This window comes from Bombus pyrosoma, linkage group LG9 (genome assembly GCF_014825855.1).
Source record: "Bombus pyrosoma isolate SC7728 linkage group LG9, ASM1482585v1, whole genome shotgun sequence".
Classification (NCBI taxonomy): Eukaryota; Metazoa; Arthropoda; class Insecta; order Hymenoptera; family Apidae; genus Bombus; species Bombus pyrosoma.
Window position 1 is genome coordinate 11,694,258 of NC_057778.1, and position 16,281 is coordinate 11,710,538.

General features: G+C 30.5%; 5 protein-coding genes across 12 annotated transcripts in view; 3 read left to right on the forward strand and 2 right to left on the reverse strand.

The window, feature by feature from the left end:
• Positions 1 to 11,035, reverse strand: part of LOC122570985 (mucin-17-like) — a 63,700-nt gene extending 52,665 nt beyond the window's left edge. Inside the window, exons 1-7 of one of the 2 annotated variants that reach the window (XM_043734092.1) lie at positions 10,407 to 11,035; positions 10,124 to 10,346; positions 3,449 to 3,558; positions 3,155 to 3,366; positions 2,884 to 3,072; positions 2,661 to 2,804; positions 1,641 to 1,737 (exon numbers count right to left, since the gene is read on the reverse strand). In XM_043734092.1, coding sequence (XP_043590027.1) covers positions 1,641 to 1,737; positions 2,661 to 2,804; positions 2,884 to 3,072; positions 3,155 to 3,366; positions 3,449 to 3,558; positions 10,124 to 10,302 — 931 coding nt within the window. In that variant the 5' untranslated portion in view covers positions 10,303 to 10,346; positions 10,407 to 11,035. Of the gene's footprint in view, positions 1 to 1,640; positions 1,738 to 2,660; positions 2,805 to 2,883; positions 3,073 to 3,154; positions 3,367 to 3,448; positions 3,559 to 10,123 lie in introns of both variants that reach the window. The other variant, XM_043734091.1, reaches the window with a different exon arrangement.
• LOC122570991 (sodium/calcium exchanger regulatory protein 1-like) lies at positions 1,101 to 9,622 on the forward strand. The gene is made up of 5 exons (XM_043734104.1): positions 1,101 to 1,258; positions 5,542 to 5,718; positions 6,339 to 6,511; positions 8,321 to 8,425; positions 8,940 to 9,622. The coding sequence occupies exons 2-5, from the start codon at positions 5,649 to 5,651 to the stop codon at positions 8,997 to 8,999; spliced, it is 408 nt and encodes a 135-aa protein (XP_043590039.1). The 5' UTR covers positions 1,101 to 1,258; positions 5,542 to 5,648; the 3' UTR covers positions 9,000 to 9,622.
• On the forward strand, positions 1,746 to 2,654 carry LOC122570990 (cilia- and flagella-associated protein 299-like). The gene has a single exon (XM_043734102.1). It carries the CDS (start codon positions 1,934 to 1,936, stop codon positions 2,633 to 2,635), a length of 702 nt encoding a protein of 233 aa, XP_043590037.1. The 5' UTR covers positions 1,746 to 1,933; the 3' UTR covers positions 2,636 to 2,654.
• Positions 11,036 to 11,949: 914 nt separating the features above from the next.
• On the reverse strand, positions 11,950 to 14,535 carry LOC122570611 (UPF0545 protein C22orf39 homolog). Of its 5 annotated transcripts, none has more exons than XM_043733147.1 (4): positions 14,122 to 14,535; positions 12,659 to 12,782; positions 12,346 to 12,510; positions 11,950 to 12,252 (listed from the first exon to the last, which is right to left on the reverse strand). In XM_043733147.1, the coding sequence occupies exons 2-4, from the start codon at positions 12,722 to 12,724 to the stop codon at positions 12,028 to 12,030; spliced, it is 456 nt and encodes a 151-aa protein (XP_043589082.1). In that variant the 5' UTR covers positions 12,725 to 12,782; positions 14,122 to 14,535; the 3' UTR covers positions 11,950 to 12,027. The 5 variants fall into 5 exon arrangements, with proteins under 5 accessions (XP_043589082.1, XP_043589080.1, XP_043589081.1 ...); XM_043733145.1 differs by lacking the exon at positions 14,122 to 14,535 and adding an exon at positions 13,257 to 13,390; XM_043733146.1 differs by lacking the exon at positions 14,122 to 14,535 and adding an exon at positions 13,264 to 13,293.
• LOC122570612 (B-cell CLL/lymphoma 7 protein family member B) lies at positions 13,424 to 15,833 on the forward strand. Of its 3 annotated transcripts, none has more exons than XM_043733153.1 (4): positions 13,424 to 13,630; positions 14,609 to 14,684; positions 14,748 to 14,853; positions 14,934 to 15,833. In XM_043733153.1, exons 1-4 carry the CDS (start codon positions 13,572 to 13,574, stop codon positions 15,050 to 15,052), a joined length of 360 nt encoding a protein of 119 aa, XP_043589088.1. In that variant the 5' UTR covers positions 13,424 to 13,571; the 3' UTR covers positions 15,053 to 15,833. The 3 variants fall into 3 exon arrangements, with proteins under 3 accessions (XP_043589088.1, XP_043589087.1, XP_043589086.1); XM_043733152.1 differs by lacking the exon at positions 13,424 to 13,630 and adding an exon at positions 13,704 to 14,283 and having other exon boundaries at positions 14,946 to 15,833; XM_043733151.1 differs by lacking the exon at positions 13,424 to 13,630 and adding an exon at positions 13,712 to 14,283.
• The last annotated feature ends 448 nt before the right edge of the window (positions 15,834 to 16,281 follow it).

A 16,281-nucleotide genomic window follows, 5' to 3' on the forward strand; every position in this document is an offset into this window, starting at 1 on the left:
ACCCAGTAAAGAGTCCATTGCTCGAAGCATGATTGCACGTATTATTGTGTCAGCGGTCGAACGGAACCAACAGGATACCCAACACGCGTCCAGAATATTTTCTTTCCTTTTCTTCGCAATACCTAAGCCATAGTTGGCCAGCTGTTAGTACACGTTCATTCTCCCTACTTGGCTCCCTTACAAAACACACGATTTTTATTCGATCAAATTAATATATAAAAATCATTTGACTCCAACTAATGAACCTTTCAATTACAATCGATCCTCAATTACAAGCGAATGACTATAACTTAGACTGCGGATATTTATGTAAATTATATAAACTGATAAGTAACGTTTATGTATAATAGTACTTAATACATGGAGAATAATAGATATACATTACACAAAGTTGGAAATAAAACTAGAAAAAGCGAATGATCCTTTAAATATGATTAATATTTTGAAATGAAACTATTCGTCACAATTGATAAAAATAAACAATATGTAACAAAACAATTTCGAAATTTCCACGTCACGATGATGGTAGTATCGAGTTTCGAAAACCGTAAAAACATAAAATAACTGTCCGTAATAAGGTAATTAAAAGCTAGCCAACATCTACAACATCCTTACGGTCATCTTCACTTTTAGCTCATCATAGTTATTCGATTCAATAACTTTTATATGAATTACCTTTTTCACTTGAAATTTCGTAATTCTATAAAACTTATTAAATATGTACGTACTTACATAAATACATGTATACGAATGATTATATTATATGCATATAAGGTATCCTATGCAATTGAAACAAGCTATGTACGTTTTTAAAACGATTAAAAGCGTAAACAATCTCGAATAATCTCCCAATTATCTTAAAATATCTAATGTTTAGTTTAAACTAAAATTTTCTATAATTAACGTTACCTTTTTACTTTGTTTCGTATTTAAAGAAAAAGTCCTTCTTTTAGAAAATAAACTTCCCAGCATCGGGTAAATGATGACTTTCTTAGCATTGAATAACATGACATTTACCAAAAGTAAGAGTATCTATAGAGTTCCAAACGCATTTTTTAAAACACGCATTTCGAGCAATTGACCGATTATGAGAGAATACTTGTATCGCCATCTAGCGTCGTGTATATAGTTTTCATAGCAGTGGAATTGATTACCACGACTACGGAAATAACGGAAGAAGTTTGATTGAAAATAAAATTAATCGTGTAAAGTTAATATTAACGTGTTCTACTTCATACACATTTACGTATCAACGAACGTGAGTACTAAGAATAATATTCATTTCAAACATAAACACCAAATATAATCAACGATGTATGCCCGCCCATACATAAATGCGTAATTTCTTTGTTTTGCATTAACATTTTTTCAACAAAAATTATCACGTAAAATGCTTCATAATATCCGAATATTATTGACAAGTAGATACAAAAAGTTAACCTATAAATATTAAGTAACGATGATTTCTACTTTTCAATATATGTAAAAGTATAAAATATACGAAACATATGAATTATATTTTATAATAAAATTTTCCAATTCTCAACTTTCTTTTATCTAATCTGTTAAATAAAATACATAAATCATGCACTGGAACTGTATTTTTATTTTCTAAATGTTCCGTAATAAAATTAACTTACCTATTGCTCGTGAAACACCTAATACTCCGTTAACTCTCATAGTTCCCATGCTTTGCATCACTATTCCTCCTGCTTTCCGTATTCTTTGAACCTCATCCTAATAAGAACAATCAATATCGTTTGCACATTTGTTATAAATTTTTTTAAAACACATTATATTTATCAGATATCGATTGTTTTTTAAACAAAGAAAGTAAATTCTAGCTTAAAATTTACTGTCACAAAGATCATTTAATTAAAAAATAAATATTAATATTTTTATCGTTAAAATTATAGATTAAATAACGTTAAAAATGACAGTGGTAGGAACACAAATAGATAGTGACAAAAGATTAATACAATTTGAAACTTATGAAGACTATTTGGATTCCCTAGTAACATTTGTTGATCTTGGATATTTGGGAAATCTTAATGTCGCGCGTAGATTAGCTGAACTTGGTTATCGTTGTACGAGCGAAACACTCGACGAAGAAACATTTTATCGTCGTTTGGAAGCTGTGAAAAATTTACTTTTTCCAATTTATAAACCGTACGAGTTAACGTCAGAACAATTAACACCAAGGGGTAATATAATGCAAGAATTAGCACTCAGAGAACGTCTGAATAGATTGAAAATCATATCCACTATCATATTCGTTAGAAATTTAACAAAACTTCAGTTTGAAATTTCTGGTTACATTGATTTTAGCGAAAGGCTTGAAAAAGAAAATTGGCTCCCGTATTTCCAAGGAAGAAAAAAAATATGGCCTTGTGCATCTGACCTTGCATATTATTATTGGAGAACAGGAAAAACATGTTTAAACGAAACATCAAATTTTCAACCTGTTATAGACCCAATATTAGGGCTACGATTTAAGCACTGTCACGATAGGCATTTCATTAACGTAGATCCTGGGGTGCCCTCTCCAGGCATATATACAACACGAGTAAGAATACATAGTCAAGAATATGAACACGTAATATTATACGATCATGTTCTGCGAACAAGATGTTAAGCATAGTAAAAACATATATACTTACTTCGCGATGAAGCCGATGAGGATTCACTAATTGAACAACATTGTCACGTTTTATCAGCATAGCTGTTGAATCTCCTACCCAGGCAACATATAATCTTTTATTTAATATTAAAGTGCAAACTGCAGTAGTTCCACCACATAGTTTCTGAAACGATAAAAGTAATAAAAATGATATATTGCCTACATATTTGATATATTGTTCTACAAAAATATTTCTTTCTTACTTGTGTCTGTGATTTCTCTATAAACTGTCTGTCGGTAGTAAGAAAAGCATCACGTAAGGCACGCTCTGGATCTGTAGGATAATATATGCTTTCTGCTAAATATTGATGCAGATGAGAAGCACAATACACAGCTGCATCTTGTCCTGCATGTCCATCAAATACTGCATAGTAATTTGCTATAGAGTCATCCTAAAATTTGAAATATGCTTTTCCAATAAAAGGCTCACTATGTGTATATATTTGCTAAGAAAAATTTAATCTTTGTATTTACCTCAATACCAAATATACTGTGTAAGTCATGTAAAACCACGTAGCGGTCTTCCATTTTTCTTCTACAATTTTTGCTTCCACCTGCTGCTATCTGTGGCAGTGGTGTACAAGGAGGCGGTGGCAATAATGCTAATCTACTATTGTCCAGGTAGCGAGTACATATTTCATTAACTTTACTGGTAATGGCTTGCATTAATTTTAACGAAGTATATGCTGCAAGATAAGAAAGAATTATCACAGACTATTTTTATTATAAAAAACAAAAATATTTTGAAGTTTTTCTACAGAGACATACCTTTCTCTTGGGATTTAAATCCACAATCCTCTGGTTGCTTCTTGCACATGGATTTGATTTCTTGTATTACTTGATGAACCAAGTGTGCTTGTAAACTTGCCGGACATTGTCTAGAATGTTACAAAATTCTCTATTTACACGTGTAATTAATTTTTAAGTATCTGTAACAAGATCAATTGTTTCATACTTTGAAAAATAATTATCTATTTAAAGAACAAATTTCGCAATGCAAGTACAAATCTGAACATAGAAAGCATAAAAATAATTGAAGCAGTACTTAGCAAACTGACAGCGATAGATATGCGAAACTTTCGATTAATAAAATTCAAAAGTCTATCTTCTATAGTGAAAATACGCTACAGTGATAACCATGGGTTTTTCATTCCGAAATTCTTTAAATCGTAAGAATAAAAAATATTTATAATTTGTTTTAAAAGTAATATTAAATGAATGTACGAACGATATATGTATCCACAACATATTATTTGTTCTATTAATTTTTTATATTTTTATAGCGACTTTAATCGTAGATTTAATCGCAAAAGCTTTCAATGTGATTGAATGCCATATAGGCATATTAGTAATATGCTAAAAGTATTGCGTACCTAAAGTTTTCATTTAGAAACAACTTTTATCATACTAGAGGTTATATGTAATATATGTATGTATGTAGAATTTCTGCTATAGTCTTACAGCGTTTTTGATTTAATAAATAAAAGTTTACATTTTATTTACATCATATGATGTATTTTATGTTTTTGCATCGTTGAAAATTGTTTTATGGCTTTCAAGTATTAAAGATAGTTGTAGATAATCTTAATAATTTTACAATCTCGTTTTAAATCTAATTGTAATTAAATTATCAAATTTTGAAAAAATAGTAACTTCCCTCTCTGTACATTTCTCCGACCATCTCATACTCGAAATGAATTGGGACATAAAAAACATTAAATTTTTTAAATATACGGGGTGTCCTAGGTTCTGACGGCCAGATGCTATCGTCATATTCTACGAATCTAAATAGGGGAAAAATGTTATGTAAACATAGATCGCTTAAAGCTTTACTAAAAAGTTACGAGAAAGATATGAAATGCAAAGAGAACAATAGCAGATTCGCGGTTACTATGATATAACGTAAGAATAAATCAGCGATACCTACGTTCGCGTTCTTTATCCAAAGGTAAATAATTCTCCATTTCAAAACGATGCATTTACTGAGATGAAACAAATTAGTAAGAAAGAGTAATAAATTCTATTTTCGGCTGTTATCAATCTCGTACCGTCAGATCGATGAACATTTTGGGATGGAGAATTAATTACCTTTGCATAAATAAAATGAACATAAATATTACTGATGTATTCCTGCGTTATACCGTAGTAACCTTGCTATTGTTCCCTTCGTATTTCATATTTTCGTCGTAACCTATTAATAAAGCTTTAAACGACCTATGTTTATGTAACATTTTTTTCTTATTTAGACGCATAGATATACCAACAACGTTCGTCCATTAAAATCTGGGACACCTATTGGGATATCTATTCTTACTTTTGTAATTACTAATACTATTCTCATTATCATCATCGCATGTAAACAAATAATTATTACTGAAATATCATTTTGAAAAGCCGTAGATGAAGCTCGTAAATTTCTAAAACGACATACAGTTTCATACCTTATCTAGTAAATATACGTATGTAGTAGCAAACATCAAACGCATCGTTTTCAACGTACGTTTCATCCAATCTGAAGATAGTCGTAGTTCGTTCAACAGATTAAATGAACAGAAACAGATTAATTTATTCCTTTCTGAATAGTTACTGACAATTAAAAAATTGACTAATTTATAAAAAGAACAATAGAATAGATAGAGTTTGAAAAAACGATTATACGCATTTCCGATAACCGTCATATCATGCGGCGTATCATTTAGATATGAGAAATCTATGGAGAGGAGAAGTAGCTCTCGAGCAGCATTTACCTCAAGAACAAGGAGTTTACGCTTTAGATGAACATTTTGTGAAGATCAAAGAAACCGGTGAAAACGAGGAGATAGCTGTTTCAAATCTATTAAAATCGGAATCTTTCGAACTAGTTCGTAGTGATACGTTCGAAGACGAGGGCTCGCTGCAGCCTGTGAGAAAGCATCCCGAACCACCAGCAAACGCGTCGTCTCCGGAGCGTTACCGACAGGGGAGAGAAATGGTATCGATCGTTGGCGCTTATCAACATGAAAGCAATGAAAACCTCGACGAGTATTTCAAAGCTGTGGGTATGTTAAAAGCGACTAAAACTGAATGTCGCCTAGCTTACGATGGAAGCAAAAACAAATACGATGTATAAAATTCTGTTTCTTTCCGCATAATATTCCACCTATTAACTTATTCTCGAAAATTTCGAAAACGCGTACAAAATAGTGAATCGATCGATTTGTTATATGTATACTCGTAATATACTAATTTACTAATGCGCTATCAATTAAAAGTATAGATTGAAATTTTGATTAGTATGTGGACATATACACACGCGCTTGTACACAAACACCCATTACACCATATATTATATACCTATATATTTTTACAATTATTAATTATTATAATTTACAATTACTTTATAATTATTTACTTTACCTATAATGCATGTTATGTTACACGTTTTTTTTTCTACCTATTGGATATTTCATTTATCAAATAAAGGATTAAAACGTTCAATCTTAGTGGATTATTTATTGAAAACCTACTGTATCGAGCTGTATCGAACTTCATAATAGAAACTACATATTAGATTAGTGAAAAGAGGAAATCGTGTACATTGATTAGTGCTATTATCGAACATAATAATATATACGTATAGTATCGAAATTAAGTTATTTTTAATTGTATGCACCTATAGGTGTACCATATATTCCACGGAAAATGATGTGCATGTCCAGTCCGCGACTAGAAATATCGAACAACTGCGATAAATGGACTATTCGTACCATTACGATGATTCGTACGGCAGAAGTGACCTTTACTCTTGGCGAAGAGTATGAAGAACATATGCCGGCAGGAGTTATACTGAAAGTACAACCACTCCTTTCGTAATATTTTTTTGAAATACCGTGCTCGCTCTAACTCGATCGAGATAATTTAATATTTTTAGTTTCAAGTTTGAAACGTACTTTGAATTACATACAAAAAATTAGCCATTACATATCTTTCTTCGTAATATAATTAAATGAATAGAAAAAATTATTTGAGAGAGGACTTTGTATCCTTAACTTCGAATAACATAAATAGTACTACCGATTTTGCAAAGAATTAAATTGTGATTTGTTTTATATACAGGGCGTTCCCAAAATTGTGACACAATAGGCCGGGTGGAGATTCCACGTGGAAAAATAAGTCGAAAAAAAAAATAAGACTTTTTCACTTAAGGCTTCGTTTTCGAAAACAATGAATTAAAAAATTCGTCAGGTCCGTGTAATTAACTGCAAATTTCGAGGTATGAAACTTCTACTTTTGGTCGTATTTCGATTAGAACCCCCGCTCACTAGCGACAATCTATCGCTTGCGAAAAGGGCGTTTATTTATATGTATTTTATATGGACGTGGACGAATTTTGACTGCAGCTTCACTTTATTTTTTTGCTCTTGCTCGCATCAATCAAAAGTTCAATTTCTCCTTTCTCTAATAATACCATATAGGGTGTTTAACGAAATGGTGAGCACGATTTTTCAAATACTTCCGATAATGTAACAAACAATATTTCAAACAAAAGTTATTCTGTTTTGAATCAGTTACAAGTCAATAAAAGATAAGAGTCGCTTTAACTTTTTAACACATATTTGCACATTGGACTTCCTATCTGTCGTACGTGTTTTTCTACTTATAATAAGTGCTCAAATTACTGCATGACACTTGCCGCGACACAAAGTCCCGCTCCTGTCAACAAATTTTGATGTGTAGAAGCAAATACACTTCGTGGATCTATTTCTCTACACGCGTGTATTATTTTATCACAAAGTTCTTCTGCAGAGTTTACTGGTTTGTCGTAAACAACGGATAATGTAAATATCCCCATAAAAAGAATCTAATGGAGATAAATGCGGTGAAAGAGCCGACCAGTAATTTCTACTATTGCAATTTGTTGACAGCACAAACGTTGTTATTTTAAGCATGTGATCTAACGCCCTATTAAATTTCACACGTTAATAATAATGCTCCTATGAATCAATGGAATTCAAGATTTCTGAACTCATGGTCATCAGAAAGTTGTAGTATTTCGATCGATGAACTCGTCTTGACATCAGTTACAACGCTATGAAATCAAAGATACGTTATACCACTTAAAAAGGTCAGGGTGACCTTGATTTCTTATAGAAAGAAGCATTTTTTGGCAATTTTAAGTATCGAAATTTGCGATCGATTCAGAACGGATCAACTTTTGTTTGAAATATTTGTTTGTTACATTATCATTACATACCAGGAATGCTGGAAAAATCGTGCACCCCATTTCGTTGAACACCCTGTATAAATACTAAAGCGACAGTTTTGTCGTTAGTGCGATGCATTTAAACATGGACAGTGTCGCCATTTGCTTCCTGTTATCTCTTATTTCCGTAATTGGAAGATATGTTTACGAGAAACACAAGTTTCACAGCTCAAAATTCGCAATTAATACACGGGTGGGTAACTTATAGATTTTCAAACTCCTTTTTTTTTTCTGAAAACGAAGCCTTAAATAAAAAAGTGTAATTCTTTTTTCCGACTTATTTTTGCATATCGGTTGCACCTTGTATCACGATTTTTGGCAATAACCTATGTAGAAAGAAAGAGGGGAGTGGACTTTTTCATTTTTCACCGTTCGTATTTCTGTCTGTTTTTATCTAGAATATAACTACAATGGAAGGAGATAATTTAGTGACAGTTTCAGTCGGTCCAGATAACAACAAAGTAGTGCGGAAGTACGAAATTACAAAGGATGGTGTAGTCTTGGTACGTTCCATTTACATGTCCGTTCACATATACACAAGCTTTTATCGATCCTACAATAGTATTCAAAACTTTTTCAATACGAAATATGTAAAAAGTATAACAATTTTATGCAACTTATCTTTTCCTCGTTAAATTCTAATTTAAATATTTATTTATCCGTATTCATATTATATATATCGCAAGTGTGTAATTTTTCGAAATATGATATGTATACCTCATCTGATATCAACTACTATGTGAGGAAGATCACATCGATATATAGATGTATATATGCATACATATTTCACCGGCAGCAGAGCATGCTAGTATAATTTCATTTATTGAAATTTTTAATGGCCAATTGACTATATATTTTTTATATCGACTATTGAGATTTTTATATTTATATCATTCAGTTACTGTTTATCACGTTCTTGCCTTGTAGTTATATAAAATATAATTAAATAAAAGAAATGATAGTCTTGAAAGGTATTGATACGAAAGTAGATATTAATGTCGTATTTTCTATTTTCAGATAATGACCCATGAAAAGAGTGGCCAAGTAGGAAAGCGCTATTTTAAGCGCCTTTCGTAAAGCTTAGTTACTGTTTGAACTACAAAATATTTATATACTTGGATTCCATATAAATTACGTTAGCTATTAACAATTAAGTTTTCAATCGCTTTGTGCGCTTTATACGTATATTGTACCTAACAGTAACTCGTTGATAACACAATCTGAAAGCAAGCACACTTCAGATGGTAAAAAATCTATCGTACAAAAACGGAAGCCGCACGGAAAATGCGTGCAGTTACGAGAAAGCAAAATTCGCCGGATCAATCGTAAATGTTCCGTCATTTCAGCATGCGCCCTGCCTACCTTTATTGCGTGTCACGTGCTGCACAATATACAAAAACAGGGATAAATAAAAATTATCTTATAATAAATAATTAAAATCTGACGCGTAAAGGAATTTTATTTGTATTATATGTATTTAAAGGATTAAACGTATTATATGAATGACATGAAAATGTGACGCGTACTTTCTTTTATATAAATCTTTTCTTATAAAAATCTTTTATTTAATATACTATATGCGTTTCGTGTAATATTAGTAACTTACAAATGTACTTTTCCGGTAAATGCTTTGTATAATTTCGATGTATCTATATTTTCGAACTTGTTTCAAAGTTTAGTAATATACATAATTATGATAATCGTGTCTCATTACGATGCTAATGAAGTCTCAAATAATTCCTTATAACACGCATAATATATCCATACAAGTTTTCTATGGTAATTAGTTTAAATAGCTACGCGAGTAATTACACAAAGTGTCCCAGCCATTACGACACAATCGAAAATGTAGCTTAAAAAAATAAATCGAAAATATTCGTATGACGTTTCATTTTCGTCTTTCGGAAAGATAGAGTTTAAACACGCGTGTACTTAATATATTTTCAAATTCGATTTTTTCGAAAATGAATCTTCAAATGAAAAAATTTGATTTGACATTTCCGACTTATTTTTTCAGGCATGTGAAATCAGCCCCCTTCCTGGGGCTGATACGACGGATGATACTGGGACACCGTGTATGTCGTTTATGTTTACATTCGATGCCGGCCGCCATAGGAGCTATCAACGAATAAACACGTCTTTTGTCCGCCCACGCACTGCCATGCTGCAATATTATTCATTTAAAAAGTACATTCACTTACGTCTGGTTGAGGTACTGTAGAGTCACGTTGATGATTTCACCGACGATCTCAGCCTCGGTGACGTTATATGAACTTACTGAGACAGGCAGCTGATCGTATGGATTCACTCTGGCGACAAATTCGGAGAAAAAACGGCTATACGCTCCGAGATAATCACCGTCAGGACAATCTTCCGCCATTCTTTTTTCTCTTGATCAGAAATCCAAGTTACCGGTGCACGCTTCTGTTAGAGCACAAAAACCACAATACGTTGACTGCGTTTACCGAAATGTGAACGCGATACCTCAATAGCTATCTCTTAGTGACTAAAGTCGAATTAATCCACATGAAAATATAAGAATGGAAGGGAGAGAAATAGAAAGAAAGGAATAGTGTGTGCGTATATTTGAACGTTTTTGTCGTTTTACTAAACGAAGCGTTCCTCTGTTCTGAACCTATTCGTTGATAGGCGATATTTGTATTTAGGTTACGTCACTCATTCAACATCGCGTACGCACATAACACTACGGGCCCGATCGAACGACGCGTTTCTCTATTGTGTTCCTTAGAGAAGTGGGGAGAATTTGCCGCGACGTTTAAACACTATCTCTCCCGCTTCTTTCAGTTTAGCTTTGCTTTTTGCCTTTCCTTTTGCCACTGGCCACTTGCGGATTGACTCTCGTAACGGAAGAAAAAGTGCGTAACGGAATTCCCCGAGTCACCTACTGCGCATGCCCGTCACGGGCCTCTGCATTTGCTGTTTCGCCGGCGTATGCTACTACAATACTTCTTTATTATGTTTAACTATTATCTTTCTTCCGACTTATACAACGTACTGTTGTGTACGTACATTTCCTATTCTGATATATTTTTCAACTTTTTCTGTATATTTTTACTGTAATTTATATGAAAAGCGTTAAAGCCTTTATATGAAATTTACATGAGAAACATTAAAGTAATCGTTATTTTATTATTTATATACATATCGTGTATAAGAATTTTACTTTAATGTTTTTTCCTAGTTTAGCAAATTTTTTCGTTATATTTGAAATTCTGTTTTGTAACAAATTTATAATGATAGATTTAATAAATAATAACTTTTTCAAGTATACTTTTATATACTATTGTACAGTATTGTACAGTATTGTACAGTATTGTACAGTACAATACAATGAAATAAAATAAATCTTTCATTACAAAAATATTAAAAAGATACGAATCTATTCGAAAATCAATTTTCAATTAAATAGTAAGAAAGAAGCTTATTATAATAAATTTAATCTAAATTATTTTTATTAAAACTAAGTATTTAGTTATGAATTGATTGATAAATTGATGAAGTATTTAGTTATGAATTGCTAGGAATTTGATTAAGAACATGATAGTTAATATATAGTTAGTTAATATATAGATAGTTGTATAAACTATCAAGAATTTGATAGTTGATATAAACAAGTCATTAATTCAAGTATATCTTGTATTTATTTGCTTATTTACTTTGTACTTGATTGTAACCTTTTGGGACCTTGATCTTAGAAATAAATAATGAGTTCGATTAACGAAAACATTAACGCATAAAATTTGAATTCTGTGATCAGATTTCATTCATGCCAATAACGCATGTGCTATTAGCGAAAGGTACTTTCTAAACGCACGTGAACATGATTATCAATAAACTACAGATAAGTGCTATTGTTATCGAATTATTGCGGTAGCATGTCAGTCCTTTCCTTTTTGATATTTTTTACTATTTTCTACACTAACAAGGATATTTAGATGGTCTGCTTTATGTAACTCATTCTACATAAATGATGAATTTTTCCATATAATAAAACCCACGACCAAAATTTAATTTCTGAATTTTTATTTTGAAGTATCACGTACTACTTAAAAATATCTAGGATGTTAAATACATTAAATTGTTCTTACATTATGGTACAAAACTTTTTTTCTTCTTTCTCATTTTGATTTTCTTTTAATTTGTCACTTACAATTCGTAAATATGATTTACTACTTTCTTTTTCTAGCCAGTCAGGCAATGGAGCATTCCAATTTTCTGGAGGTTTATCTCTCTTTTGCCAAATATCATTATTATAATGACCTTCTAATCTCTCTAGTCTGCGCTTCTTTTCACTGTTTATTAATTGCTTCTATAAATAATATAATATTTCTTAAAACATTATATAACTCATTATAAGTAACATTTTATAAAACGATTTTTAATTATTTAATTCTTAACGTACACATGCTTCTTTATCTTTATGTTCAGACCATAGATTGCAATTCTTATAATCAATTTTCCACTGTTTACAGTCTAGAGGTTCTCCAAATACAAAATATTGATGAAATCGTGCTTTTATGCTTGTACAATCCTTATATTCCTCTTTATACATTTCACATGGTCTGATCTAAAATATTAAATTATTAATTATAGAGAAAGGAATGATATATCAATATTTTCTTATACCTCTAATGTTTAAATACAATTGACCAATTTCTTAACATAGCTATAATATAAAAGGATATTATAGAACTATACAGAATCTATAATTATACCAGCCATTCATATGCAATTTCCTCTTCAGGTGTAGTGTTTTTCATTGTACTGTTAGGTTCTGGCATCTTTCTCTTGTCTTTGTGATCAGGCACTAACTATTTTCTTCCTTGATAGAACAAATAACTGTAACAGTTTATATTTACAGAATGAATTTTACACAATTACTAATCATTGATATTCTCTTTGCATATATAAAATTGATTTTAGTAGATATCTTATTTATATAATGATAAAATACAATATATATTAATGTCTCCAATAGTGTGTAATATTGCACAACGTCGATGATGTAATTAATGATATTTCTATAATATAACGAATAAAATAATTACAAAATTAGAAATACTACTGTAATTCATGTTTAAAATAATTTCTAATTTTCCATTATATTTTAGGTTATATTTCAATGTTACTGACAGAAAACAAGTTTGCTATGTGAATTTGCTTTAAAATAAGAATACAAATAAGCTTATATATATATATAGCAAACAGTAGTAAGTTTCATTTCTATCTTTTCCTTAATTAATAAAATCTCATTTTAACAATCCTATTGTTCACGTGAAATTTAAATCTTATTAAAAAAGATAGAGGATTAACCATGCACATTGAATATATAGGGATCGGGCATAAGCTTCATGTGCTGGCACAGGGTGTGAACCCACTTGTGGAAAGTGGGAAACACAGTCATGTTGTACTTAGAACCGCATTGATCATTGGTCACTGATTCATTGATGTATGTTAGAAGGAGAAAATGAACTAGTCAGTCAGTTACACCGGCTTCCTCTTACTCAATGAAAATAAGATTGCCCTTACGCAATCACAACCAATCATCAATGCGGCTTCAAATACCACTTTCCCTGTTCCCCAGAAACGACTTCGCCCGCACAATTATTGCTCGGTCCCTATATTCTTATGTCCATGGAATTAACATATAGGGACATCCTAGAATATTATCCTGTACATTTGAAGCTGTAATATTTATCTGTTATATTAATTTTTGTATATTTTCCAACATCAGTATAATCTTATTAAATATGTGTTTGTAACAAAAATGTGTTTATATTTTAATAATAATATAGAATAGATAATGTGTTATAGTTGCATTTATTCGTCTATTTGTGTCAGTGATGCTCATGTTGACTAAACTTGCTAGAATATGCTTTAACCTCTAACGATCTTTCTATACTACCGCCATTCGAAAATTTATTACAAAATTTTATATATTTACATATATATGTATATTTAACATATAAATTAATGGTCTCAAATCTTTCAAAATATAAGAATTGTAGCTTATCGATGAGTATCACTGCTTTCTGCCATATTTCTCGTCCCTACCCATACTTATTCTCGCTGACCTATCGTCTTGTTATGATTGTAATATTTGTGATTCTCGTTCGTTCAAATTGAAAGTGTTTGATATCTTGCTGTGGAAATTTGTAATTGCTGTCAGTTTCCTAACCTCTTTATCGACGAATGTCCTAGTGGTGCTTTGTATCGTGTTAGTTAAAAGTGATATATAATCGCGTAACATGATGTCGCGGTCTGTACGTGCAGAGACTCGTAGTCGTGCCAAGGATGATATTAAGCGTGTAATGCAAGTCGTTGACAAAGTTCGCCATTGGTAAATCTCTTAACATATTATAGATGCACGAGGAAATGTTGAAAAGTTTTACAAAAGAAAGTAAAAGAAAGAATGTAGTAAAACTATATGGATATCAAAAATGGATAAAAATTTTTCTTCTTTGCAAGGTTTAATAGAGATTTTGCATTACACATGTCAGCTGTAAACAGACTTTTGTAGTTCTGAGATGTTTTATGCGTGTTTATTGAGTAATAGTGTTGTATGTCTGCTTTTTTAATAACAGTAAAGAAGGTAGCTTCTCTGTCTGTTACTTTAATATTGATCCAAGAAATCATCAGTGCTTTTCATGCCGACACTTTTATAGGGAAAAGAAATGGGTTACAATAGGAGAAACTACTATGAAGATTTATAAATGGGTACCTATATCAACGCTTGATCAGGTAAACAGAAGTTATGAAGCATGTATAAAAGTAAGAAATAAAAATTAATATTCTTTTGCGTAGAAGAAGAAGACAAAGACAGTTGCAGACAAGGAAAATGGTTTGCCAAGAAAAAGTGGATTAGATTCGTCGAACTCTAATTTTGGTCTTACAGAGGATTCAAATACATGTAAGTTAAATTTCAATATTTTATGACATATCTGTTATTTCTTGAATGTTAAAATTTACAAAAGTTTTATAATATATCAGGTTTTTCAACAGTTAGTGATTCCCAAGGATTAACTGACTTTTCTGCGCATCTGGGATTTTCTGAAGATTCTAATTCGCAAAATAGTGAACCAACATCTAAAAGGTTAAAGACTGATTAAAGTTCATCCTGTGACTGTTATTTGGGATATCAAATATTTAGGAAATAATTTCTGTCTTATACCAATTTGCACACTATAAAGTTATCTTAAAACATAATTTTAAATTAACAAACTAAATGAAGTTTCATCTTTCATTTTATTCTATATTTAGCAAAAATTTTTATGCATCAAAGAAGAGGATAATTATATCGATCAATTTAAGTTAAATGTAATGAGTTTATTTTTTTATACATGAATTTGTTATAAAACAACACGGCTTAATTTAGAAGCTAATGTTATAATGATGTTCTATTTAGGTATTTGCATTAAATGTTCAATTTTTTTAAGATCTGTTTTGAATGAAATTTAAAAGTATAGTATGAAATTATTTTTCAAAACGGATTGTACATTTTAGACAATATTCATATTATCACAGTATTATTTAATTAAAGAGATACATATAAGATTTTCCTTTATTTCAGTGTAACATCTTAAATAACTGATTGCCAAACATTTATATGTTATAATCTTGGAAATGTAAAATAGATTTGTTTTTGCTGTAAATTAATGTCTCCAAAATACAAATGTATAATGTTACAATTATCTTGAAGATATTTATGTGTCTAAGTATAATCATATATTCAATAATTGCTCGATAATTGAGTATCATTGTACATATTTCGAGTATCATTTCTTTGCAGTTTTATATTCTAGATTTTACATTCCTTGAGGTTATGTTATAGCACCATGAAATGTACAAAATACGCTTTGACACTTACAAATAAAATAATACAATTGTGAATGTTTGAATTTATATTTACATAAGTTTTCAGGAAAGCATAAAAATGCTTCGATAAAATTATTACTTAATCATTTTCATTTGTTCAAATACAAATGTTTAGAAACCTGTATGCATCAAAAAGAATTAAATCAAAAACATCCTATTATATAGCTAATTATTATAATTTTTGTATAACTACATCTGTATATGGATTCTTATCTGTAATTTTAATAATATCTGTATATTATGGATAATGTACAGAAAAATATTTGGCTATGATGATTAAATTATGATGATTAAATATTTGGATATGATTGAGTATACTTTCAATTAATGCTATCTGTTATAATAAATATAATATTCAACATTTTATTATGTAAGATATAAATTGTTTATAAATTGTTCTATTCAGTTGTCTTAAGATTTTAAATATGTGATATATTTAAACATATTATAATAATTTATATAA

Coding starts and splice junctions, on each gene's coding strand:
- LOC122570990 (XM_043734102.1), top strand. CDS start 1,934: ATGACAGTGGTAGGAACACAAATAGATAGTGACAAAAGATTAATACAA.
- LOC122570991 (XM_043734104.1), top strand. CDS start 5,649: ATGGTATCGATCGTTGGCGCTTATCAACATGAAAGCAATGAAAACCTC. Junction 6,512..8,320: donor CGGCAGGAGTTATACTGAAA/GTACAACCACTC, acceptor GTTTTTATCTAG/AATATAACTACAATGGAAGG. Junction 8,426..8,939: donor CAAAGGATGGTGTAGTCTTG/GTACGTTCCATT, acceptor TTCTATTTTCAG/ATAATGACCCATGAAAAGAG.
- LOC122570611 (XM_043733147.1), bottom strand. CDS start 12,724: ATGCCAGAACCTAACAGTACAATGAAAAACACTACACCTGAAGAGGAA. Junction 12,511..12,658: donor AAATTGCATATGAATGGCTG/GTATAATTATAG, acceptor TTAATATTTTAG/ATCAGACCATGTGAAATGTA. Junction 12,253..12,345: donor ATAAAGATAAAGAAGCATGT/GTACGTTAAGAA, acceptor TATTATTTATAG/AAGCAATTAATAAACAGTGA.
- LOC122570612 (XM_043733151.1), top strand. CDS start 14,192: ATGATGTCGCGGTCTGTACGTGCAGAGACTCGTAGTCGTGCCAAGGAT. Junction 14,284..14,608: donor GTTGACAAAGTTCGCCATTG/GTAAATCTCTTA, acceptor ACACTTTTATAG/GGAAAAGAAATGGGTTACAA. Junction 14,685..14,747: donor CTATATCAACGCTTGATCAG/GTAAACAGAAGT, acceptor TCTTTTGCGTAG/AAGAAGAAGACAAAGACAGT.